General features: G+C 40.2%; 1 protein-coding gene across 1 annotated transcript in view; it reads left to right on the forward strand.

Annotated features, from left to right (window-relative positions):
• The window catches only part of ZFYVE26 (zinc finger FYVE-type containing 26), a gene marked incomplete in the record, with an annotated part of 1,901,467 nt that overhangs the window by 1,064,724 nt on the left and 809,972 nt on the right, over positions 1–26,771 (forward strand). Inside the window, 1 exon segment of the mRNA XM_073610828.1 lies at positions 6,398–6,574. Within this exon segment, the coding sequence (XP_073466929.1) occupies positions 6,398–6,574 (177 nt within the window).

The raw sequence follows: 26,771 nt of genomic DNA on the forward strand, positions 1-26,771 counted from the left end.
CACTATCCTAAAGACCAGGGGGGACTAGCAGTACTGCACACCCATACCTATTTTTTGGCTGCCCAATTACAGCACCTTACTGGCTGGGATCTGCCGAATACGCTAGATCCCTCTAGGACCTTGGTGATCCCTTCAGTGGTGGATTATTCTGCAATGTCCCAGCTTGAGCAGGGTCTCCCGGATCTGACACCTCACTGTCCCACACTTTGAGTGGAAGTGAAAACTACACTGGGTTTGAGAGGCTTTTTGTAGTCTACTCCCATATGGAATAACAACTCCTATCCCGAATTAAACAAAATTCCCAACCAGGTCGTGTGGGGGAGAGCTGGAGTCCAATATTTTGTACAATTGTATGATGGAATGTCACTGAAGTCTTTTGATCAGCTACGGGGGAGTTTCCCTCCCTGGCTGGCCGATACTTTGTTCTTACAACTATGGCGTGCTATTAGAGCACAGGATAGGGGCTCAAACCTGAGACTAGATCACTCAGACTTTTTTATGTTCATATTTACTGCTAAAGACAAAGGTATTATCTCTCACATCTATGCCTATTTACTTACCCATATTCAAGCTCCTGATTTATTGCCCTGTAGAGAAAAATGGGAGGCTGATGTAGGCCCAAAGGATGGAGATAGATGGGATCAAATACTGACGACCGGTCCCATGGTCTCTGTGTCAGCTGCCCAAAAGCTGACACACATGTTTATTTTGCATCACTCTTATAGGACACCACTAAAATTGCACAGGTGGGGTAGAAGAGAATCCCTTTTATGCCCAAAATGTCAGTTACACCAAGGATAATTAATTCATATGCTGTGGCGATGTCCCAAACTGGTCAGATACCTGCAGGCAGTACTGTACATCATTAATCCTACCTATACTATTCAACTGCAACCTGATCCAGTCACTTGCCTACTGGGTGGACTAGAGGAGGACCTATACCCCCCCATACATACATAGCGATACTGAGGCTGCTATATTTGGCCAGGAAATGAATTGCCAAGTATTGGATCTCCCCTCATGCCCTCACATCCTAACAATGGGTTCAGGAGGTTAATGGGATACATATTAGGGAAAAGCACACAAATCTGCACAGGAAGATGCCAAACAAATTCACCAAAATATGGCGGGGATGGTTGGAGTCCCTGCCGGTGGCCCCCCCACAGCTTGTACTCAACAGATTATTGATGACTTAATGGAACCATGCACTGGTAAGGTGACCATGGGGTAGGACATACATGTGGAAGTTTTGATCTGCTTGTTGGGCTGACATGCACACACCAGGTGTGGCACTCTCTGGGTTGATGGATGTCTGTTTTTGTGTGCTAGTTCTCCGTTAGAGTACTGGAGTTATATTTGCTGATATGATGCACAGGTTTGAGGACACGGGTATGCACTGTAAACTGTACTATGATGAAAAAGTCTATAACTGAGATGCATAGTAACCCAAATATCTGTATATGTGTTGACTTACATTAACAATACAATTATTTTCTCTGATTAAAAAAAGAGTTAATTTAGGTTTGTTAGTGTAGGTCTGTTAGGGCAGGCAAAACATAGCTCAGGGCTAAGCCTAAGCTGTGTAATCTGGGTCTGGATTACTTTAGTTCAGGGCTGGGTGACTCATCCTAGCAACTTCTCTGGTGCCTCCCCCTGTTTTTTTGGACATTTGGAGAATGTTCCAGATATAGTGGGTGGAGGTTAGGAGGAGCTGCTTGGCATATTTATGAGGGCCTCAACCAATCCTCAGTAAAGGGCCGGCAAGGGGCAGGCCACCTCATAAATAGGCATAAGTCATGCCAGGAGGGGCAGTTGGGCAGAAGATGGAGATGGATTTCTTGAGGAGGCTGTCGGTGGCCCTTGAGAGTGCCCCCTAGTCTGGGGGGGTAACCTCCGGCCTGTGGCTCAGGTGCTGGAAGGTTCCTACCAAAACACACAGAGGAAGCCCTTCCTGGAGCCACAGGAGCAAGGCGCGAGGACAACGGGAGTAGTAGCACACCTGGGAGATCTCCTGATGGTCAGCCGGGTGGGCTGGTGAGTGTCAGTCTGGAGGACTGTAGGGAGAAGTTCATCTGGAGGCCTAGTGAAAGGGGCAGCTGCAGCCAGTTGGGTTAGCAGTGCCTGAAGAGGTGGTGCTAGGATCAGTAGCCACAAGAGTGATGCAGGCTGGACATTGAAATTCTGCCACACACCAGGTTCCTGTCTGTAATGGGCCATTTTCTCTCATCTGACTGTCAGGTATCCACAGTGTTCCAGCCAGGGTCTGCAAGCATGTGCTGAAGGAAGAGGAGGAGTATATATGTGTATAGGAAGAGTTGTCCCTGAAGTTCTTGTTAAAGTCAAATAGGCATCCCATAACTTCCCATCCCTATCCAAGTTATTAACCTCAATAAATAACAAAAACAAAGTCATGGACTGCTCTCTGACTCAAGAGTGCCTGTGAAAATTTGGTGTGCCTGTCTCTGCATTGTGGGGGATCCCAGTTTATTTGCAGCTCTTTAGGGGATGCGCTACACTAACATTCTGATTCAACAAGAAAATGAACAGATTTGTGACTAGGACCAGGGATCCTCTAGCCTTTGCATTAGGTGCCCTTGAGATTCCTTAGCCTCCATTCAGGCTGATCTATACATTCACTCCGATACAAATTCTCTCTTGGCTGCTGTGAAAGATATTAACAAAAGTTTATTTGTTGGATGTGTGTAGGGTTTTTTTTTTTTTTTTGACTAAATACGTGCCAGTGGAGGGTGTCATCCTTGTTAAAAAAAATATGTAGCACAAAAAAGTAAATGGTAGGACTTTAAATACCCCTCCCAGTGAACACGCAGATACATTCATATGTAGAAAAATAATACAAACATTTTATTTCTGACAATAAAATGTCTAAAAACTAATATCAAATGTCATCTTACTACCAACAAACGTCCACTGCAAATATGGATGGCTACTGGTCGAAATAGAGAGCTTAGGTTGACGCATTTCACAGAAAACACCGCTTTCTCAGGATCTCCTGTCTGCCACATAAGTGCATATGACCAAATAAATATATTCTAAAGACAAAGGTAACATATGTATAAGTTATAAATTATCAAGAAGCATAATTGAATTTGCGTGTGTGTGTGTGTGTATATATATGTGTATATATATATATATATATATATATATATATATATATATATATATGAGCATATGATGATGGTGGTAGCTGGCTGGTTGAAAAGTGAGAAATTGTTTTGAAGGGTGTAAGAGGTTCCGTGATTGAGGGTGTATAATGACATGATGCAGCAAAATGATGGTTTAACAGGTATGGATAGGTAGGCTTAAGATATAAGTGAGACCTGTGAATAATGTAAAATGTGATATGTTACCTGATGGGTGGAAAACAAATGGGTCTGTGAGTGCCTATATGTAAGGTTATATGTGAGAGAAAAACAAAACCAAAGACAAAACTGTGAATGAAACTCAATAACATGTATAAATCAATAAGTGAAGGGTGAGCAAGGGTCATAGAAGAAAGGAATAGAATGGTGGTGAAACCAGCTAAATGTAATGTAATCTAATGCCGCGTACACACGACCGGTTTTCCCGTCGGAATAAACTCTGAAGGTTTTTCCGACTGAGTTCCGACGGAATTCCGCTGAAACTTTCTCGTGTACACACGATCACAACAAAGTCCGGTCGTCAAGAACGCGGTGACGTACAGCACGTACGACGGGACTAGGAAAGAAGTTCAATAGCCAGTAGCTAATAGCTTCCGTCTCGTACTTGCTTCAGAGCATGCGTCATTTTTGGTCCGTCGGAACAGCATACAGACGAGCGGTTTTCCTGATAGGAATTGGTTCAGACGGAAATATTTAGAACATGTTCTATTTCTAGGTTCGTCAGAATTTTCGAGAAAAAAAAAAAGTCCGATGAGGCATACACACAATCGGAATATACGATGAAAAGCTTCTGTCTGTCTTTTTCTGTCGGACAATCCGCTCATGTGTACGCGGCATCAGAGTGACTCCTTTCCATAAATGATAGCAAGGTAACTGCTGCAGTGTAAAATGCTTACCTGTTTGTAGAAGAGCACTGAAGCAACTGATAGTAAGAGGAGCAAGCCTGGTTTGATTGTCCAAACCTGCCTGTATATATACCCATAGCAGTCGGGCAGGGACCAATACAATGGTTCCAGGCTCAATTGCAGTGGGATGGCTCCTTCCCCACCCCAATCCATTAACCCCTGATGGAAATGGGGTAAGGTGTATTCTGAAAAAAGGGGCTGACATGGACACGCGTCCCAGTGTGTGCTGGGCAGGGGTGACTGCCGAGGATGACGCGGATGAAACTGCATCATCTTGGCATGTGCCAGAAGTTGCAACTTGAGGAACGTCACTTCTGGGTGGGTAAAGCTCTCCAGAGAGGAAGGCAAACCAGAAGCGACGATCCAAATCACAGCTGCAACAAATCCAGACTTCACAAACAATGGTTGCTGGGAAATGATGGGAAAAATCCCCAGCCCTGCAGGGGTGAAGAAATACGGGCCCGGCTAGAGAACCCCACCGCATGAATTATAGAAATGTGAATTGTAGGTTAATGGAAATAAAAAATGAAAATAGTAGGACTGAAAAAAACAATAATTAACATTAGTAGATTCAATAATTATGTATATCCCTTTGCTAGATATTCACCTCCTCAACCACCTCAGCCACCTCAGCTAGGGGGCATACAATCTAAAAATCAAATAATGTGTATGATGTCTATAGAAATCTGAACAATGGTCATACCTATTTACATGTTGGCAGTATAGAGTGCACCCCAGCCAAAGGCCGGAAGATTTTCTATATTCCCACATGAATGAATACCTTGGAGAAGGGAGTTGTGAAACTTATGATGTCATTATATTTTCATTTTTGTTTCTCATATACCCCCAATGCCCCTCTCCCCCAAATGTGTCCTCCTGTGTTGTCTTGGGATTTCCACTTGGTGTTCTTGATACAGGGTACAGGGAGACAATTAGCAATATCTCCTTGGAAGACCTGATCTGTAAAGTTGCCTCTCTTGGTGGCCATCACATCTGCAAGGCATGTTTCTGAGCTGGCAGCTCTCTCACGTAAAGGGTGTTTTCTTGTTTTCACAGTTACAGGGTCCTTCCTTTCCTGTGCCTTGCCCCAAAACACACCAAGGAAATTTCCTTACACTGTGTGGACGTTGTCAGGGCTGTCAGCCTACATGGCAGCCATGGCCTCTGACAAATAAAGTCCCTTTTTGGTCCTCCCTCCATGCCCTTGAAATGGACATCCTGCCTTTCACATTACCATTTCCAGGGTCTACTCCCTTAAGGAATGGTTCCTCTTTTAATTTATAAGAGCTCATTCCACCAGCTCTCTTGGTGTCTTTTGGGCTTTGGAGCATTAATCTGCTTGCCTGATTTGCAAGGCCACCACCTGGTCCTCTGTTCACACATTATCCATTCTCCAGCCCAGATTCTCTCAGGTGAATGTTCATGCTTCGGCTGCAGTGTGCTTCAAGCCGCCATCTGCGTGTTGCCTGAGTGGGCCTTTTGGCAGTCCTGTTTGCTTTGTTGTTGCCCACCCCTCAGTTCATTGCTTGGGGGCATCCTATTGTCTGTGAACACAAGTCCTATACTGTATGATTAGAATAAAGAGATTTTTGACTTGCCTGTAAAGTCCTGATCTTGAAGTACAGTAGAAGACACAGGACCCTCCTTTCTCTCTCTCGCCTGTGGTCACTCCTCATTGCTTGCTAAAAATCTGGAGCCTCACAGAGTAGGCAGGGTTATATGAGCATGCCCTTACGGGTGGCCCCATTTAAAACTATAATTTTTCTATAGGTAGATGTTTACATGCTTTTAAATGTTTTGTTTATTTTGTTTTCAATACTGTTACCTGTGCAGTGTACTTAGATCATAAACATCCTTAAAGCAGACCTTCAGTAATTTTTTTAAACTTTCCATCTATTAAATAGTCTGCCCTTGTTGTTTTAACTTTGGATAGTAAAACATTTCTGCCAGTAAATACCTTATACAGCCCACTTCTTATTTCTTGTCTGGTCATTAGCCTAGGCTTATGATATCATGCACAGCTCTCTCTCTAACTCTTGTGAGAGTTTGCAAGCAAGGGAGGGGAGATGAGTCATAGGAGGGTCAATGAGAGCTGCAGAGATGGAGGTGTGTCTGTGTAAATCCAGGAAGTGAACAGGCTTAGTGGAGGGAGATTTCTGCAGCATATTTGGCAAGTACAGAATCACAGTATATATAAAATAATATGCAAAGTGCTTGGAGGAAAGCTTCAGAATGGCAAATATGTTTTTATTACAAATTATGTGAGCAGACTGCAGTTCCTCTTTAAAGAGAGTAATTATGTTTTGTTTTATTTTACCTATTATCATCCAGTTATTAAAAAGGGTTGATGACAAGAATCTGCAGCTGGCTGTCATTGATCAGAGTCTACTTCAGGATCCATGTATATTTGCTATACATTTTTTGTCAGAGTACTTGGTACTTCATTTTAAAAATGACCTTCTGGAAATGCGTTGGTGGGAAATAAGAAACACATACATGGGATCAAAGGTAAGCCAACCAGAAATGTTTGACTGGAGTGCATATGGTTGTGTATCTAAGCCTGGCATCCCTATTAAATTATCTCTTATATTTAACACGCAAACTAACTGCTCTTACATTTTATTTTATTTTTTTGTCTCTATTAAAACATTATTGTTTTAATAACAATTATAAATAATAATAAATAATAATAATAATACATTCTTTAGTTGCAGGTGTTTAGATTTAGTTTAGTTAAAGACATCTTACAATGAATGTATTATTTCGAAATTTCAGATGAAATAAATTCTAGTTTTTAAGTTTGAAACTTACCAATAGTAATGTTTATATCCAGAGAACCATTTCTGATGTATGTAGATATTTGTGTGGGAAAATATGTAATATGAAAAGAATCATGTGATTCAGGCAATCCATGAATTTTATGATTCCTTGCAGATTAGAACATTGAATTGCAAAAAACAGGGCTATGCTCTAGCTCACCTGAGTTGCAAACTTATTTTCTCTGTACTCTTATCCTATAAGTAGTACTATTTTACATTTAGAAATTAACAGCACAGCATGCATTGCTGTGGATTAAAGCCCGTTTGAATCTTCTGCACTTATTAGTATAATTAATTCAGGCTGCATATACATTAATTATTATGCTTCTGTTTTTTTTGTTTTTTTTTAGTTTTTTTTTTTGTACTTTGTGCAGCAACTAGGGTTAAAATAGCTGGTACAAAAAGGAGGGTATTTTACAATGAAAGAAAGAGGAAAATAACGAGATCACTGTGTGGGAGGCTAGCGCGACGGACATGCCGGGCTAGAGCTCCGCTCTGTGAGGGAGAATAAACCGCAAATAAAGGCAGCCCACGGACACAGAAAAGGTAAAAATCTTGTTACTATTCACCCTAGAGGTGAGGGGGACATTATTCAAGAATAATGGTGCTGGGAGGTGCCAGGAATAAACCCAAACCTAGCTCTAATAGCAGCACCCAGGCAAAACATATTATGAAAAAGGCGCCAGTCTCCTCAGGTAATTTTACCTCAGACAAGAAACTCAAATCCAAGCAGCCAAAAGCTATCTCCTCAGGGGATTCTGACTCTGAACCTGATTCAAATATGTTACATTCTTCACAACAAAACTCTGATATTCCTTCTAACATTTTGAAACAATTTGAAAAAAATGTTACATAAAGCATTACAACAAACATCAGAGCAAATTACTAGTAATCTGACTAGAGAGATCAGAGAACTGGGGAGACGCACCGAAGCATTGGAAATGAAAATGGAAGATATAGAAAATTCTACACAGGATGCTTTCTCTGAAATAGATATCCTCAAAGAGGAAAATATTATTTTACAGAATAGACTGGAGGACTATGAGAATCGCGCCAGAAGATCGAAATTTGCGATTCAGAGGCTTACCAGAATCAATCACAGATCTGCAATCAACAATCGCAGCATTATGCCAAGAATTACTACGTGGCATTTCGGTGGAAAGGCTTGAAATGGACAAAGTACATAGGGCACTTATGCCCAAAAAAACTGATGGCCCCCCCAGGGATATTATAGCAACATTTCATTTTTTTCGTTCAAAAGAACAACTTCTAGAAGCGGCTAGAGGGAAAAATAATCTAACATTTCAGGGACATAGTTATCAACTATTTGCTGACTTATCCCAGCTAACAATATCTAAGAGGCGTGCAATGAATCCTCATCTACTGGAACCTTAACGTCATGCCATTAAGTGTCAATGGGGCTTCCCGTTCTCCCTAAAATTCACCCACCAGGGGACCAGATTCGCATACAAAACTCCTGAAGAACTACAACATGTACTCCAAGACCTCAAATTGATTGACGGTACAACTATAGCCTCCATCTCACGTAGGAGATCAGCTTCTGCCTCCATTCAGAAAAAATCCTCCTCTGAGACAAAAAATGGAAACCATCATACACACAAAAGTGGACGATTCGCATCCTCACAACAAGAACAAGATGACGCCATGGACTGAGTAATATGCACTTATATAATATAGCCAATTCAGCTAAGACAGCACCTATTGGGAGAACAGAATTGTAATTACATTTCTGAATACTCTTCCTAAACCAAAAAACTGATACTCCATCTAGCTCACTAGTGAGCAATTGGACATACACTATGAACTAGATTATCTAATTTATTAATTTATACCTTATTGGTATAAGTTTATAATTAAATAACAATATTTTTATTATGATTTTAGGTTCCCTTTTTTGGTAGTTTTTATTTTATTTTATTTATTTATTTTTTTAGAAACATGGTATGGTATATGTTCAGATAATATTTTTACTTTCTGAACACCTAAATAGTCCCTAATATATGGAGGACTGATTAAAATATTATATATATATATATATATATATATATAATTTTTTTTTAAATTTTTATGTATGTGTGTATGTATATATGTGTATGTATATGTGTGTGTATATATATATATGTATGTATATATATATATATATATATATATATATATATATATATATATATATATATATATATATATATATATATATATATATTATTTATTTATTTATTTTTATATTATTATATTTCCTCCTCCTTTTTTGTTTCTCAATGGCTTTTTTGGTATTTTTTATTTTAGAAACATGGTATGGTAAGTGTTCAGACAATATTTATGCTTTCTGAACAACTAAACAATCCCTATTATATGCTGGACTGATTAAATTATTATATATGTATATGTATTTTTTTATTCTGTATATGTGTATCTATATGTGTGTATATATATATATATATATATATATATATATATATATATATATATATATATATATATATATATATATATATACATATATACATTTATTATTTATTTATTTATTTTATATCATTATATTTCCTCCTCCTTTTTTGTTTCTCAAGATAAAATTGTGAAATAACAAAATTTTTATTTTGAATTTAAGTTCCCTTTATAGTACTTTTTATTTTAGAAACATGGTATGGTAAGCGTTCAGATAATATTTTTACTTTCTGAGCACCTAAATAGTCCCTAATGTATGGTGGACTGATTAAGTTAGCATGTTTGTATGTATAGATATATATGTAGGTGTATGTATATATATATATATATATATATATATATCTATATATATGTATATAGATATATGTATATATATATAGATATATGTGTGTGTGTGTATATATATATATATATGTGTGTGTGTGTATACAAATTTTTGTTCAAGATATATATATATATATATATACATTTTTTTTTTTTTTTATTTTTATATTATTATATTTCCTCCTCCCTTTTTTTTGTTTCTCAATGTAAAACTGTGAAACAACCACCAAGGATGGAAAATCTTCCTTTAACTGAAGTTTATTTAAAATTCTTCATTAATTTGATATATATAGTTTTTGAATAGTCTTAATTTCACAGTTTAATTTACATTTCTTTGGTCACCCCAATAGGAAGGAAAGGGTTTCCTATCCTTTTCTATTGGTTGGACATCCAAATATGTTTCTGATATTACTGCACTCCTTTATTCCCATTCAATTTTTTTCCCATTCGCTTTATATTTAATATAAACATGTACCCTTCAAAATAATAGACATTACCAATTATATGAAACTCGGGCTCTTAAATTTACAATTTTATACTTTACAATCTTCATATTTTTGTGATAAATTTTCTTTCTTTTTAAGGCGGATTCCCCCATGCACGGAAATCACATGTGCCTCACCATGCCTTCCTCGGATTCCCATAGTAATATATGGGGACCAGACAAAGGCCTCCTTTCCCCTGTTGGGAAGTCCTTGACCCCAACTCGGGTATTCTTCGAATCTACTTACATTTGTACTATACTCAAATGCTTTATAATTTTTATTGTTTCTTATTTCCTCTCTATGTTATCCTACTATGGATCTGGCTATCTATCTCTTTGTTTCAAATCTGCGCAGGTAAGGCCGAATAGTCGCTGCACCCAGACAACTGGTAAGCGCATACTCTTGTTTCAATTGCCATGGCTCCTTTAAATATTTTATCTCTGAATGTCCAGGGTCTTAATGTTCCTCAGAAACGAGTAAAAGCCTTTCGGTCATTTCAGTCTAAAAAAGCACACATTGTATGTCTACAAGAGACTCACTTTACCCCGACTTCAACCCCTAAATTATTTAGTACTTCTTATCCCCAAGTTTACACCGCCTCGGCGCTCACTAAAAAACGTGGAACTCTCATTGCGTTTTATCGCTCTACCCCTTTTACCTTACATTCAGAAATGAAAGACCCTGAGGGTCGCTACCTAATTCTATTGGGATACATTATGGACAAAGCTGTAACGGTGGTCTCATACTATGCCCCAAATTATCATCCTGTTCCCTTTCTATCGCACCTATTTAATATCATTAACACCCACAAAATGGGATCAATTTTTATATGTGGAGACTCCAACCAGGTCCTCCTTCCATTTCTTGACAAAACCCCTTATACCCCACCACGAACACAAGATGCTAGGTCTTTATCTCAACTTCTTTCTAGGCACAATTTGATTGACTCTTGGAGAGAATCTAATCCAGGTAAAAGAAATTATACATATTTTTCTAATCCACATCAAACTTTTAGTCGCATAGACCATATCTTTGTAACAATAGGGATGGTTCCTGAAGTAATTTTATCTAAAATTATCCCTATACCCTGGTCAGATCACAATGCAGTTTATACCTCGGTGGCTTCAACTATACCCAAGGGGCATGACCCTTCATGGTATCTTCCAGATGTGCTACTTAAACACCCCTCCCACTGTTTAACAATCCAACAGGCTCTAAATGACTACGTAGAACATAACAAAAGTGACGAAATCTCCTCACTCACAAATTGGGAGGCACACAAACCAGTTCTGAGAGGAATACTTCAGCAACAAGCAGGTATACTCAAACGGGATTGTGTAAAATTGGCTAGACAATTAGAAACTGAATTTAATGCATCATTTGTAGCTTTTCAAAACAATCCTAACCAGAAAGGGAAAATTCGCTTAGAGAAAGCCCGCCTAGAAAATTATCTTTTCTTAACTGAATCTGCTGACAAATCCCTCAGGAAAACTAAGCATATGTTTTATAAGAATTCCAATAAACCAAGTACTCTCATGGCAAGGGCATTAAATTCTATCAACAAATCTTATAAACCTATTAGACTCAAAATAGCAGACACGTATACACAAGTAATCCTCTTAAAATCGTACAGAAATTTAGCTCTCATTTGAAAACTCTATACACAGAGACAAATAAAACTAACATTTGAGGAAGCTGATGCCTTTTTTTCACGTATCAACCTACCCAAAATGACGGAATCCCCAAAAATTGTCAATAGAAAAACCCATAACTAGCGATGAAGTAGCAGAGGCTATTAAAACATTAAAAATAAATAAAAGGCCGGGACCAGACGGATTCACAGCCCTTTATTATCGAACTTTTACAGACATTATCTCACCCATGCTTGTTGAAGCATTTAATGACCTATTAAATAATAAATCCTTTAGACAAGAATCATTATTGGCAATCATCTGCATGATTCCTAAACCTCACTCAGATGATACTCTATGTACAAATTATCGCCCCATATCCATGTTGAACATGGACATTGAAGTGTTGGCAAAAATTCTAGCAGCCCGCCTTAATATGATCATTGGTACCCTCGTACATCGTGACCAAGTAGGCTTCATGCCCTCCCGACAGTCAGGTGACAATGTACAAAGAGCAACCCTCTTGGCACACATAGCTAAAAAACGTCACATACCTGTTTGCTTTCTCTCACTTGACATAAAGAAGGCTTTCGATTCTATTGCATGGCCTTACTTGAATTATACCTTGCAGAAATGGGGATTCGGTCTAAATTTTATAAATTGAATTACGGCTCTATATAACAAACCTAAAGCGTATGTCAAATACGCAGGTTATAAATCTGACTTCTTCAACATTGAGAGAGGCACAAGACAAGGATGTCCCCTATCCCCATTGATATTTGCCCTCCTAATAGAACCACTTGCACTAGTAATTAGATCTGACCCCACTATAACAGGGATAGAAATGGGAGGATTTCAACATAAGCTCTGTTTGTTTGCACTATAACAGGGATAGAAATGGGAGGATTTCAACATAAGCTCTGTTTGTTTGCAGAGAATATCCTCCTATTTCTTTCATCTCCGCAAGTGTCAGGCTCAAACCTAATCCCAATTCTCAATAAATTTGCTAACATTTCTGGTTTATACATAAACCCTAAAAAAATGTTTAGCATTAAACATATCACTTTCTAACATTGAACTGACTTCAGCTAAAATTAGTCTTCCTTTCACATGGTCGAACAGATCAATCCCATACTTAGGCATACATCTTACAGCATCATTAGCAGATCTATTTTCAGTTAATTACCCTCCAATTTTAAAACAATTATCAAACTTAATGAAATCATGGTCTCATCTTCTTTTATCGTGGTTCAGAAGAATCAACACGGTAAAAATGACGATACTACCAAAAGTACTGTACTTATTCAGAGTATTACCAATTCCTATTCCAGCTTATCACCTAAGAGTATTAAAAAGGAAAACATCGTCATACAAATGGGGTTCCTCCAAACCATGCATACAACTACATACACTATATCTCCCAAAATTAAACGGAGGCTTAGGTTGCCCTAATTTTGCTTATTACTATAGGGCTGCACACATAGCAAGCCTGGCTAAATATCATTCATATCAGGAGACCCCGTTATGGGTACATATTGAAGCCACAGAATGCGATCCTATTCCAATATCAAACTTACTATGGATCACTCCAAAAGATTGCATAGACCTAAAGAATCCAATTACTAAACACTACATTTCCCTTTGGGATAGATTCAAAAAGAATAACCATTTACAATCATCTCATAACCCGATGTTGTCATTCTATAAAAATCCTGCTTTCTATCCAGCATGGATATTCCCTAATTCCTTTAAAGAATGTGTATCTAGAGACGTACTGTGTATGTATAAATTTGTACATTCCTCATCATTCATCCCTTTTTCAACCCTTTGTGAGAGATATGGTCTACCGCAGTCGGAATTATTTAGAATTAAAATTAAAAATTTCTTTGCACCCTTAGTGTCTACCACATCCCCATTAACACATATGACTAGTTTTGAAGAAGTTTGTAAAAAAGATCCGCATGCTAGAGGCACAATCTCTACTATATATTCTCACCTGCTGGTTCATTCCAGTAAAGACAAATTATCCTATGTCCAGAAATGGGAAGAGGACCTTGAGAGTACTTTTGATAATTCAGATTGGAAACAAATATGGTCAACAACAAAAACAGCTTCCCCTAATATATTGGCGGTTGAGGCTAATTATAAAGTTTTAACACGCTGGTATCTAGTACCTACTAGAGTAGCAAAATATGTGCAAAATTATTCGGCGCAATGTTTTCGGGGTTGTTTGGACCCTGGCACATACCTTCATATCTGGTGGTCGTGTCCATTAGCTCAAATATTCTGGAGGGGAATTTTTAACATTGCAACTAACCTTATTGGGAAAACAATCCCTTTCGATCCAGCAATTGCCCTTCTCAACTTAAAACCTGAATTCATAACGCATACCCAATTCAAATTGTTGGTATATCTCTTCACAGCAGCTAAACAGACTTTAGCAAAATCTTGGAAATCACCAACATTAGATATAAATGAAGCAAAAGCTAAAATGAATTACTATATGACTCATGCCAAGATGATAGCTATAGAATTGGACACGATCCCCAGATTTGAGGTAATATGGCAGCCTCGGATTACATATTCCATGCCAACCCTAGACAAGAGTGTTCTACTGCCATGGTAGTTGTGATAACAAGATATAGGCTATATTTCAGCCCTAGTTGTTGTGGTGACTTTCGGCCTGACCTCGCGGATTCTTTCCCTTAACCTTCTTCTCTTCTCCCCTTCCTACTATACTTTCTATCCTTTCTTTTCCTTATACTATATTATTCTATGATATTGAAGCTCTAATTGATATTTAAATAATAATCTCAATTATTGTCTAGAAATAGAAATAAAACAAGGCAAACAATGTAGCAGAACTTACATAACTCATTTAATTCTATTCTTTTGAAATGGACAAGGACTCCAAAGTTCTTTTTCTCTCCTATTTCTTTATTTCCTTTTAAAATATATTGCCTTGTGTTAGAATATATTGTCTTGTTTTACGATATTATTAATGAATTAACTATTCTTTAATTGTAAATGAGCTTCCTTATACTGAATGTATGTTATTATTCAATGTTATCTGTACATAATCTTCGTACTCATTAAAACTATTTTGACAAGGAAAGAGGAAAATAACTTTAAAAGCAGCAGCTACACTAAATTAGACAAATCTTCAAGTCCAGTAACAAAATATGCAAACAAATCCAAACCGTGCTCGCATCCCAGCTTTTGAGATGAGTAGCAACCTTTATGTATTTTTTGCGAGCACTTACTGAATTTTATGTACTTATAGGGTTAAAATACTGCTGCCAAACCAGCTGTTGACAAGGCCTGTGCTTGTTCTCACACTGGAAAAACATTTCTAAAGATCCATTTCACTTCTATCCCTTTTGATTCCTTATTTCTTCTTTTGTTCACCTGTAGCATTTCTACTCTGAAAATCCCCAAAAATTATATATCTTTTATCATAGACCCTAAAGAATAAAATGAAGATCATTACAATACTCTGTCACACTATATTTGCGCAGCGGTCTTACAAACACAATTTTTTGGGGAAAAATACACTTTTTTTTTTTAACTAAAAAATAAGAAAACTGTAAAGTTAGCCCAGTGTGAAAGATGATGTTACACTGAGTAAATTGATACCTAACATACCTAAAATTATTGCTCTCGCTCTAATGATTGTGGTGATACCTCACATGTGTGGTTTGAACACCGTTTACATATGTGGGTGCGACTTGTGTATGTGTTCATTTCTGCACGTGCACTCGGAGGGTTGGGGCACTTTAACTTTTTTAATTTTTTTTTTTTTATTTTACTTTTTTTTTTTTTTTTTACACTGTCCCTTTAAACATTTTTTTTATCACTTTTATTGCTATTACAAGGAACGTAAACATCCCTTGTAATAGAAATAAGCAGGACAGGGCCTCTTTAATGTGAGATCTGGGGTCAAAAAGACCTCAGATCTCACATTTACACTTAAAAGCAATAATTAAATAATAATAATAATACAAAAATGGACCCTTTATTATCATTATTGTTATTATTATTATTTTACATAATTTATATAGCGCCAACAGTTTGCGCAGCGCTTTACAACATGAGGGCAGACAGTACACTTACAATACAAATCCAATACAGGAGGGATCTGAGGGCCCTGCTCATTAGAGCTTACAATCTAGAAGGGAGGGTCAATTGAAACAAAAGATAATAACTGTGGGAGGTGAGCTGATGGAGAAAATGAAAACACAGTTGTTAGGTGTGGGTAGGGTAGGCTTCTCTGAAGAGAAGGGTTCTCAGGGATCGTCTAAAAGCTCATAGAGTAGGAGATAAGCGGACAGATTGGGGTAAGGCATTCCATAGGATTGAGGAGGCTTTGGAAAAGTCCTGGAGGCGAGCATGGGAGGAGGTGACGAGGGAGCTAGAGAGCAGAAGGTTTTGAGAGGAATGAAGAAAAAAGAGTAGGTTGGTATTTAGAGACTAGGCTAGTGATGTAGCTGGGGGCTAAATTGTGGATGGCTTTGTAAGTATTTGTTAGAATTTAAGGCTGGAGGGTGGAAGTAACGTTTGTCTTCACTCGACTTCCTGCCCATCACTCCACCGGATCGGATCATTTCCACTGCTGCTGAACTCTCCAGTAAGAGGTGGAAAGACCAGGGGGCACACCTCTCCTGCTGCCCATGAAAGTGATCCAGTGGCGAACTCGCTGAAAAAGGGTCACCCACTGTGTGCTAGCTGCTCCCATAACCCTGGTATTTAATGTCAAAGTAGTGATGTATATACTCGGTGTGCGCTCTGAAAGTGGCTAATAGAGGTACTTACTTAAAATGAGCTGAACTCACAAGGACTCGATTTGAGGCCGAATCGGCAAACATTACTGAAGTTTGGGTGCCAAATATGATCCCTATTGAAATCAATGGAAGCCAAAAGTTTTGCACAGGGCAGCCCAGATCTTCCTTTTATCAGGTCCCTCGCTGGCCCCCCTGGCCCCTCCCTCCTGTCGAGCGCCCCCACAACAAGCAGCTTACTATGGGGGCACCCGAGTCGCCGCTCTGTGTCCATTCAGACACGAAGCTGTGGTTTGGCCCCTCTCTCTCCTCATTGGCTCACTGACATTGACAGCAGCGGGAGCCAATGGTGCTGCGCTGCTGTCTCAGCCAATGAGGAGGGAAAGACATCTGAGTCTCTCCTGCAACATCGCTGGATCAAAATGGGCTCAGGTAAGTATTAGGGGGGCTGCTGCACACAGAATGCTTTTTTTATCTTAATGCAAAGAATGCATTAAGATAAAAAAAACCTTCTGACTTTACAACCACTTTAAGCTGGATTGTTGAGATAACAGTTCGCCTCATCCCCAATTGAATTAGGCAAAAAGAACCCTCTATGAGACTATAACGGGCATAAATGTGGAGGGTAAACTAATACGTGTATACAAGTATGACCAGCTTTAATTATACAAATACAAGGTAAAAGAATGAAATCAACATGCAGCTACGTGTAACAAATGTGCACATTTTTACAATAGAGAACCAACTGAATCGGTCTGAATATTGCTTGGATAGACAGAAATGTCCAGTGCGTTTCAAAATGTTTTTTTTAATTCATTCTTCAGGGGTAGATAGTTGCAGAGTATATTAGTATATAATAAAGAAATATGGTTAAATTCAGGGGTAGATAGTTGTGGAGTATATTAGTCTATAATAAAGAAATATGGTTAAATACCGTATTGGGGGGCGTGGCTTGGCAATGGAGCTGTGAGGCTGTTTAACCGAGAGCTTCGTGCAGCGTTCGGGCTGAGAGCCGGTTTCAGTGTACGGACCTCGCTGATTTTTACATGTCTGTAACGGACAGAACACCAGGATCACCCGCAGTGAGCAGAGGCACGGACATTACCGCATACTTTTTGCGGAATTCGGCAACTCCGTCGCAGGCCTCGGATCCCAAGATGGCGCCGCCGCGCACTAACACCGCCGGCACGGCTTTCCTTAAGAAGGCCGGCAAAGTCCTGCCTAATGCACCACAAGGGACAGTACCACCTCCTAACAGACCGAACTCTCCAATCCTCTCATCGGACATCCTAGGGGCGGATGGATGCTCATTCTCACAGGGTGCAAGTGTCCAAGAACAGCCATCCACAGAGTCCTGGAAGGACATCATCGCCCTTCTCCCTACTAAACAGGACATCTCTGAATCAGCAGCCACAATTGTAAGTACCCTGTCTAGAGAGATTCATGATCTTAAACAAAGGATTGATACTGTGGACTCTTGGGTGACAGTAGTTGAAACATCCTCCTCTGTATTGGAATCCAGAATGGCAGCATTAGAGGAGGCACAGATTGATTATAAACGGCGCCTGATCATGATGCAACTCTCTGTCGATGACGGTGAAAACCGCAGCCGCAGGAACAACATAAGACTGTGCGGTCTGCCTGGGGCCACCTCTGGGGGAGACCTTAGGGCTACGATCGTGGCCATTTTTAACCGCCTACTTGGACAAGCCTCCGACGGCGGAATTGGAACTGGACCGCATACACCGAGTACAGGGACCCAGAGGGGGAGATGCCCTTGCACCGAGAGATGTCCTAGCCAGGGTCCACTATTACACGATTAAAGAGGGCATGGACGAATGGTCCAGTGGACTTTGATGGCGCATCTGTGCACCTATTTCCAGACCTTTCACGACTCACCCTACGGATGAGAGGCCTGCTGCGCCCATTACTAGAAGCTGTTAGAACGGCTGGAGCTACATACAGATGGGGTCACCCCTTTCACTTGACTGTGCTCAAAGGAAACAACTCATTCATACTGCAATGGCCAGACCAACTTTCGGAGTTGTTCATGTTCCTGGAGATCCCTGAGATTTCTGTACCTAATTGGCTGGACTTTCCGACTATGTTTAACAACACGAGATCTGCATCGCCAAGACCCCAAAGACCCGGCAGGAGACGTTGGCATTCTAGGCCAAGAATGGATCCAAGAGACACTCCTACTTCCCCTGAGTCTTAACCGGGACTGACGGTACAGAAAATCATTCCTGGAAAGATGTTTGGGATTCTCAGGGTCCCGTCAACCTAAATTGAACTGGTATCCTTTATACGCCCATACAAGGCTTCGCTCGGCTATCTGAGCGGTCCACTGGGTTCTCTTTGGTCCTTCAAAATTTGTACCAAATTTGTAACCTGCCCCTTGGTTGAGGGGTTAGGTTACCTCGGTTCGCTCCTGAAGCTGGATGGAATGGGGTCCATATCACCCCACCCCCCCCGTCGATATTTTCAAGGAAGGAATTTTTTTGTTATCCTTCTTTTTGTTTTTCCTGACATAAGACGGGCCCTTACCCGGAAGGTGAAAGGACACATTATGTGTGTTATCTCACAAGGTTTGACAAAGTTTCTTTTTGTTTTGCATGTGTTTTCTTATGAGTTTGTACGGTGACCGCCAGCCCCCTTATGAGTAATAGTTTCAAACTTACGAACTGTCAATTAATGGAAGTATAAGTTCAGAGTCCTGGCCGAATGAGATACTTGGCCTAATATTACCATGTTTTGAGGTATAGTTTAGTGTCTTCTATACTATAGGTTCTCACCTGATGGCATGTCTTCCTCTGTGTTGCAGAGTCTAGTCTTCCACCCCCACATATAGGAAGCGCATAACTGCGCAAGGCTTAATTTAGCAACAGTTGGATAACCTATAACTTTCTTGTTTTCTTCTCTCATTTATATCTGCTGCACCTACATTATTTCACTTACCCCAATTTCACTTAGCTTTCTCTCTCTTCCTTTTGTTTTTTCCCCTCCCTTCCATCTCCCTCCCCTCCCCTCGCCCGTATTTGTTTTGTTCTGCCTTATTCAAATCCTGACAGGTGTGCAACATGGCTCCCTCCGGAGGGCCCCTGTCATCGTATCCCTGATTAGGGATTAAAGTTACTTCCTTAAATGCTTGTGGCTTGGCCATGCCTGAGAAACGTTCGAGACTTCTCTCCGATCTTAAAAAATCCCGCGCCCAGGTGGCGCTAATCCAGGAGACCCACTTTAAACATCAAGCAACCCCAGACTTTGTAATAGGGATTTTCCTAATGCATATCATGCCGCTTCCCCTCTGTCGAAATCGAAAGGCGTTAGTATATTAATAGCCAAGTCATTACCTTGGACTCTATTGGAGGAGCAGGCGGATCCGCAGGGTCGTTACCTGCTTATAAAAGGGAAAATTAGGAATACCACAGTGACCTTGGTTAATGTTTACTTCCCAAATTCAGACCACCTTTCTTTTATGAGGTCTCTAATACCCATAATCTTGGAATTTCGTGAGGTCTCTTCCTGATGGGTGGTGACTTTAATTATGTATTTAATTAAGAGCCGTTACTCGATGTCTCGAGAGGGGCATCACACTTGTCCTTCTATCTAAAAAAACTTAAAGCGGAACTGGTCAACCTGCACTTGGTCGATCCGTGGAGAATTATGCACCCAGAGGGTAGAGATTATACCTACTTCTCTGTGGTGCACCGTACATATTCTAGGATCGATTTCTTTCAGATCCAGCACAGGGATCTCCCCTTTGTCACCTCCTCCCAGATTGATTATATCTCTTTTTCAGACCGTGCACCTACCCATGTGACTATGTGTTGGGAGACTGAGCCAAAAACTCCCCCAACCTGGAAACTAAACAAATCGTTGCTACAAATTCCTGAGGTCCTCAGCGAAATAGGAAGAACCCTCACCAATTACTTTGCAGAAAATGTAGATCCGTCATTGTCCCCAATGACGGTATGGGAGGCACATAAGTGTGTGGTGCGGGGGGAGTTAATCAGGATTGGAACTGTAAGGAAAAGAGAAAAAACCCAGCAGATTGACCTGCTGATTTCCCAGGTGCGCTCTCTCGAGTTGCTTCATAAGAGGTCACTGGCCGAAGCGCATCTCAAGGCCCTGTTAAAGGCCAGAGGAGAACTGAAAGACCTGTTATATCAAAAAACAACGCAAAGTCTGGCTTGGGCGAGAAGGACCTTGTTTGAATTCTCGAATAAGCCGGGTTTGATGCTGGCTAGAGCTCTACGTGGCCCGAGGCAGCGCACCTATATTCCTTCTATAGCTACTAAACAGGGGATCAAAGTACATTCCTCCAAAGACATAGCGAACAAATTTTCCGAATACTATCAGCAATTGTATAACATACATCGGGGGGGGAATCTGCGCAGTCCTTAGCAACAAAGACAGTGTCAGCAGGTGAATACATCAGGGCCTCCGGTATGCCCACACTTCCAGACGATATTAGAGATTCGTTAGAGTCTGAGATCACGTCTGAGGAATTCCAGTCAGCCTTAGCTCAAACAAAATATGAAAATGTATATCAGCGCACATATGACACAAAAAACTGGAAGCAGCTGAACACCAGGGTCAAACGATCAAATCCCTCCAAACAAATAAATCAAAAGGTGCAGCGCTAAAATCAATAAGACAACCATAGAGAATATGTAAAATGCTATATCCCTGGGGGGAAGAAAATAATGATGTGATGAACAGCACAAAGAGTGTCCAAATACAAAATGTCCAAGTATGAAGACATGAATCCACCAGGCAAATGTGATGATCACAGCAAAATAGTGTGGCTGATAGTAGAACCCTTCACCATGAACCAAATGGCCTCTCACCTGGTCACAAATATAAAACAAGCAATCTCATGTGGGTCAGCAGATAAATGGCAAAGGTCCTAAGGCAAGGGACTCCTCCAGATAACCAGGTAGCAGGTGGGTGTCATTTTCATGAAATCACAAAGGATACAGACATAGTGCTCTCCGTATAAAACAGTTTATTAAAGAAAGTGAAATAAAACTTACATAACAGGCACTTCACAAGTGCCAGGACGCTGACATGGAAACACAGCAGAGTGTGTACGAGCGGTGGAGCATGCGCAGTAGCCGCGGATGACGTCACGACGTCACGTTCTGGACGCGTTGCGTCCCAGTGGGCGGGGACTTCCTCAGCAGATGTCGTGACTACGTGGGCACCCGCGCTATAAAGAGGTGAGTTGTTATGGCAACACCAAAACAACTTCGAATGACGTGTATCAGATGTGGGCCGGCTCCAGAAGTGTCTCCACACACATCATTCGGAGCAAATAAAGCCCAGTCTGATATTAAAGGCTCAAAACTGCACATGATATAAGATTAAAAACATGTAAAAAATATATGTAATCAGATATTAAGAATACATATATGATCTGGTGTTGACACAAGACACGCATAAAGTGTAATCTTGGCAGAACAGTGACAAACACCTAGGTCACAAAAATAAATGATTATTAAAATGATTGTAAAAAATGCATAATAAATACCCGTCATCCGCGACCACCGACTGCTCACCAACATAATTAAATAAAATTCTCATCATAAAAATTCTCATCATAAAAATTCTCATCATAAAAATTATCTGACATCTTATCGATCAGATATAAAACAATTAGTGTCGAATTCTACATTTAACCCATCGGGGCACATAACCCCAGTCTCATAAATCCAATGGGATTCTCTTTTACTAAGCTGCCGGATAAAATTACCCCCTCTCCAATGCTTTGTGACCCTTTCAATGCCCCAGAATTTTAGACACTTAGGGTTTTGTTGATGGAAGGTCTTAAAATGTCTGGACACGTTGTGGGTCTTGAGGCCTTTCTTAATATTATTAACATGTTCGGCTAATCTAACATGTAAGGGTCTTGAGGTTCTTCCAACATACTGGAGCCCACAGCTACACTCCAGCATGTAGACAACCCCAATGGTGTCGCATGTGATTAACTGTTTAATCTCGTACTCCCTGTTAGTGGCCGAAGCTAAAAATTTTTTTCTTTTTTTGATGTTTCCTTTGGAGTGCCTACAGGGGACACATCTACCACAAGCGTAAAAACCTCCCAGGAAAGAGAAAAGCCTATCTGAGGTAGGTACTGGGGGGTTAAGGACACTTGGTGCCAGACGATCCCTTAGCGTGGGGGCTTTTTTGTAGATGAACTGAGGTCTATCAGGTAGTATAGGACCTAAAACTCTATCTTGTTTCAGAATAGCCCAGTTTTTCTGAATAATTTTCTCGAATTTCCGGTATTGTATGTTATAATCCAATACCATTTTAAAGTTGTGACTATCACCAGTAGGGGCCTTAGAGGTATTGGCAATAAGTTCATTTCTTTCCATTAGCATGATTTTAGATACCTCTTCATCTAATGTGGCCCGATTGTACCCCTTCTGTTCAAATCTGGAGGTAAGGACCTCGGACTGGCTAACAAAATCCTCCACAGTGGTGCAATTTCGACGCAATCTGATATATTGACCCCTGGGGATGTTGCACAACCAAGAGCTGTGATGGCAACTCCCCAGGGGGATATAAGAATTGCGGTCAGTGGGCTTAAAGTAGTTGGTAAGAGAAAATTGATCATGTGAAATACTGATAGATAAATCCAGAAACACTACCTTTTCAGAACTGATGGTCCATGTAAGAGATATATTTTTGGAGTTGTTGTTTAGTGATTGAATGAAGTCATCCAACCTGGATCTCTCACCATTCCAGATTAAGATGAGATCATCAATGAATCTCCTGTAGCACAGCAGCTCGGGGGGACGATGGAGAAAAACCGCTTCATCCTCCCAGTGGGCCATAAAAATATTGGCCACACTGGGAGCAAAGCGGGCCCCCATAGCAACACCCCTGGTCTGCAGATAAAATTCTCTGTTGTACCAAAAATAATTCCTCTTGAGGCAGAAGTCCAGGCAACTCAAGAGGAATTCCTGGTGTCCACCAGATAAGGTAGAGGAAGCCAATGCCCATTCGACTGAGGTCATGGCATCCTCATGGCCAATAATGGTGTACAGGGAACCTACGTCCGCTGTTACCAAAAATGTTGAAGGCGAGCATTTCAAAGTTTCAAGGATCTGAATAATGTGTTTTGTGTCCTTCAAAAATGCTGGAGTTTGCATGACTAGGGGCTGCAGGAAAAAGTCGATATATTGTCCCAATCTGGCGGATACAGAATCGATCCCATTAACGATGGGTCGTCCAGGAGGATTAACCGTATCCTTATGAATTTTTGGTAAAAAATATATGACGGGTGTTCGACAAAATAAAGGATCTAAATATAAGGCCTCTTTCTTATTAAGGATCCTGCGATCTTTACCGTCCTCAATAATGCTGTGCAACTCATCCTTAAAGGACAACATGGGGTCCTTGTTAAGGATGTGATAAGTGTCACGGTCGGATAAAAGGCGGGACATTTCATTTTGGTAATATTCCTTACTCAGAATAACCAGCCCCCCTCCTTTATCCGCCGGACGGATCACAATGTCCTTTCGTTCGGTTAGAGATTTAATTCCCCGTTTGATAAACAATGGGTCAGAGACTTTTTTAATATGTAACTTCTCCAAGTCATTAGAGACCATATTCTTAAAAACATCTAAATGTTTATTATCTGAGATATGGGGGTTAAATGTAGATCTATTACGCAAGGTGGAGTAATTCTGTCCAGAGGGCCTGGACCCTTGAGTGGGATGGGATAAAAAATATTTTTTCATATTCAATGTTCTGATGTATTTTTGAATACTAACATAAACGTTAAATTTATTAAGATTTTTTATGGGTACGAATTTTAAACCACGATCAAGGACTTTAACTTCATCGTCATTGAGGACAACATGACTGAGATTATAAATCCCTATGCCTGATGCGGCTTGGATTTTTTGTACTCGCTTCCCCCCTCTGCTTCCTCTCTTTGTTTTCGCTTTTGGGGGGGGTTGGAGTTTGATGGTGTGTATGGTACCCGGTGTTTCCAAGGTTCCCCTTGGGCAGCCTGATATTGTGATGGGGGGTATCTCGGTGCCCCCCGTTGCCCTAAAAAATCATCATTATTTTGATAATGATTATATTCTGTAAGCGGTGCATACCTATTCTGTGTGGTGATAGGCCTATCATACACAGGGTAAGGACTGTCTCTGACCTGACACTCTCTTCTACTGTTCTGAGATGGATAACTATCCCTATAAGGAGGGGGATCAGAGTGGGAAGGGCCCCTCGAATTCTGTGGTTGTTGAGAATATGGCCTAGAACTTCCGCCTCTCCCTTTTCCCCTTATGTTTCTCCCCCTTTTGTTATTGACTTTCCTGAACCCATTATGATTATGGTGGGGCTGGGGCTCAGTGGGGTAGGGAAGGTCATATTCATAAACAGGATTCACTCTAGGAGTATTCAAAGGAGCAATTTCAGTACTCGGTTGGGTAGTTTGAGAGTTGGGAACAGTGTCCTCTGCCGTAGGAGTGTTTTGCCATTTAAAAATCACCCCTCCATTGAAATCATCAAAGTCTCTAATAAATTTTTTTCTTTTTCTTATTCTGCGTCTCTAGGTCCCATTTTGCAAGTTTATTTTTGAGTTCACCTGATAGTCTCAAAAATTCTTCGCTGTCTTTTGAGGCTTCAATAGTTTGAGTAATCTCCCCAATTTGAGAATCGAGAACTATCATTCTTTTCCTCTTGCGTATTAGGAGAAATTCCAATAGTTCAAAACCTCTTTTGATAAAAAAATCGCTCCATTCTGACATGGACTGTACATCCGTGAGCCCATCGTTAGGGGGTAAATCCCACCTTAACCGTCTCGGGATCAGTCTGGCCGCCAGATATTGTTCAAAAGAGGTGATGTCCCACCATGTTTTAATCTTTTTTTCATATATATAACCTAATTTCCTAAACGATTGAGGGAGATCATTACGGGACTCAAACGTGGGATTCCTAGAGAATACTTCATTAATCTTAATATCTCTTTGGTCAAAATAACTAAAAACATCCATACTGCAGCTAGATATATGAACGTTGCAAATAAAACTGAATATGAAAATGTATATCAGCGCACATATGACACAAAAAACTGGAAGCAGCTGAACACCAGGGTCAAACGATCAAATCCCTCCATCTCAGAACAGTAGAAGAGAGTGTCAGGTCAGAGACAGTCCTTACCCTGTGTATGATAGGCCTATCACCACACAGAATAGGTATGCACCGCTTACAGAATATAATCATTATCAAAATAATGATGATTTTTTAGGGCAACGGGGGGCACCGAGATACCCCCCATCACAATATCAGGCTGCCCAAGGGGAACCTTGGAAACACCGGGTACCATACACACCATCAAACTCCAACCCCCCCCAAAAGCGAAAACAAAGAGAGGAAGCAGAGGGGGGAAGCGAGTACAAAAAATCCAAGCCGCATCAGGCATAGGGATTTATAATCTCAGTCATGTTGTCCTCAATGACGATGAAGTTAAAGTCCTTGATCGTGGTTTAAAATTCGTACCCATAAAAAATCTTAATAAATTTAACGTTTATGTTAGTATTCAAAAATACATCAGAACATTGAATATGAAAAAATATTTTTTATCCCATCCCACTCAAGGGTCCAGGCCCTCTGGACAGAATTACTCCACCTTGCGTAATAGATCTACATTTAACCCCCATATCTCAGATAATAAACATTTAGATGTTTTTAAGAATATGGTCTCTAATGACTTGGAGAAGTTACATATTAAAAAAGTCTCTGACCCATTGTTTATCAAACGGGGAATTAAATCTCTAACCGAACGAAAGGACATTGTGATCCGTCCGGCGGATAAAGGAGGGGGGCTGGTTATTCTGAGTAAGGAATATTACCAAAATGAAATGTCCCGCCTTTTATCCGACCGTGACACTTATCACATCCTTAACAAGGACCCCATGTTGTCCTTTAAGGATGAGTTGCACAGCATTATTGAGGACGGTAAAGATCGCAGGATCCTTAATAAGAAAGAGGCCTTATATTTAGATCCTTTATTTTGTCGAACACCCGTCATATATTTTTTACCAAAAATTCATAAGGATACGGTTAATCCTCCTGGACGACCCATCGTTAATGGGATCGATTCTGTATCCGCCAGATTGGGACAATATATCGACTTTTTCCTGCAGCCCCTAGTCATGCAAACTCCAGCATTTTTG

Source organism: Aquarana catesbeiana, linkage group LG13 (genome assembly GCF_042186555.1).
Source record: "Aquarana catesbeiana isolate 2022-GZ linkage group LG13, ASM4218655v1, whole genome shotgun sequence".
Classification (NCBI taxonomy): domain Eukaryota; kingdom Metazoa; phylum Chordata; class Amphibia; order Anura; family Ranidae; genus Aquarana; species Aquarana catesbeiana.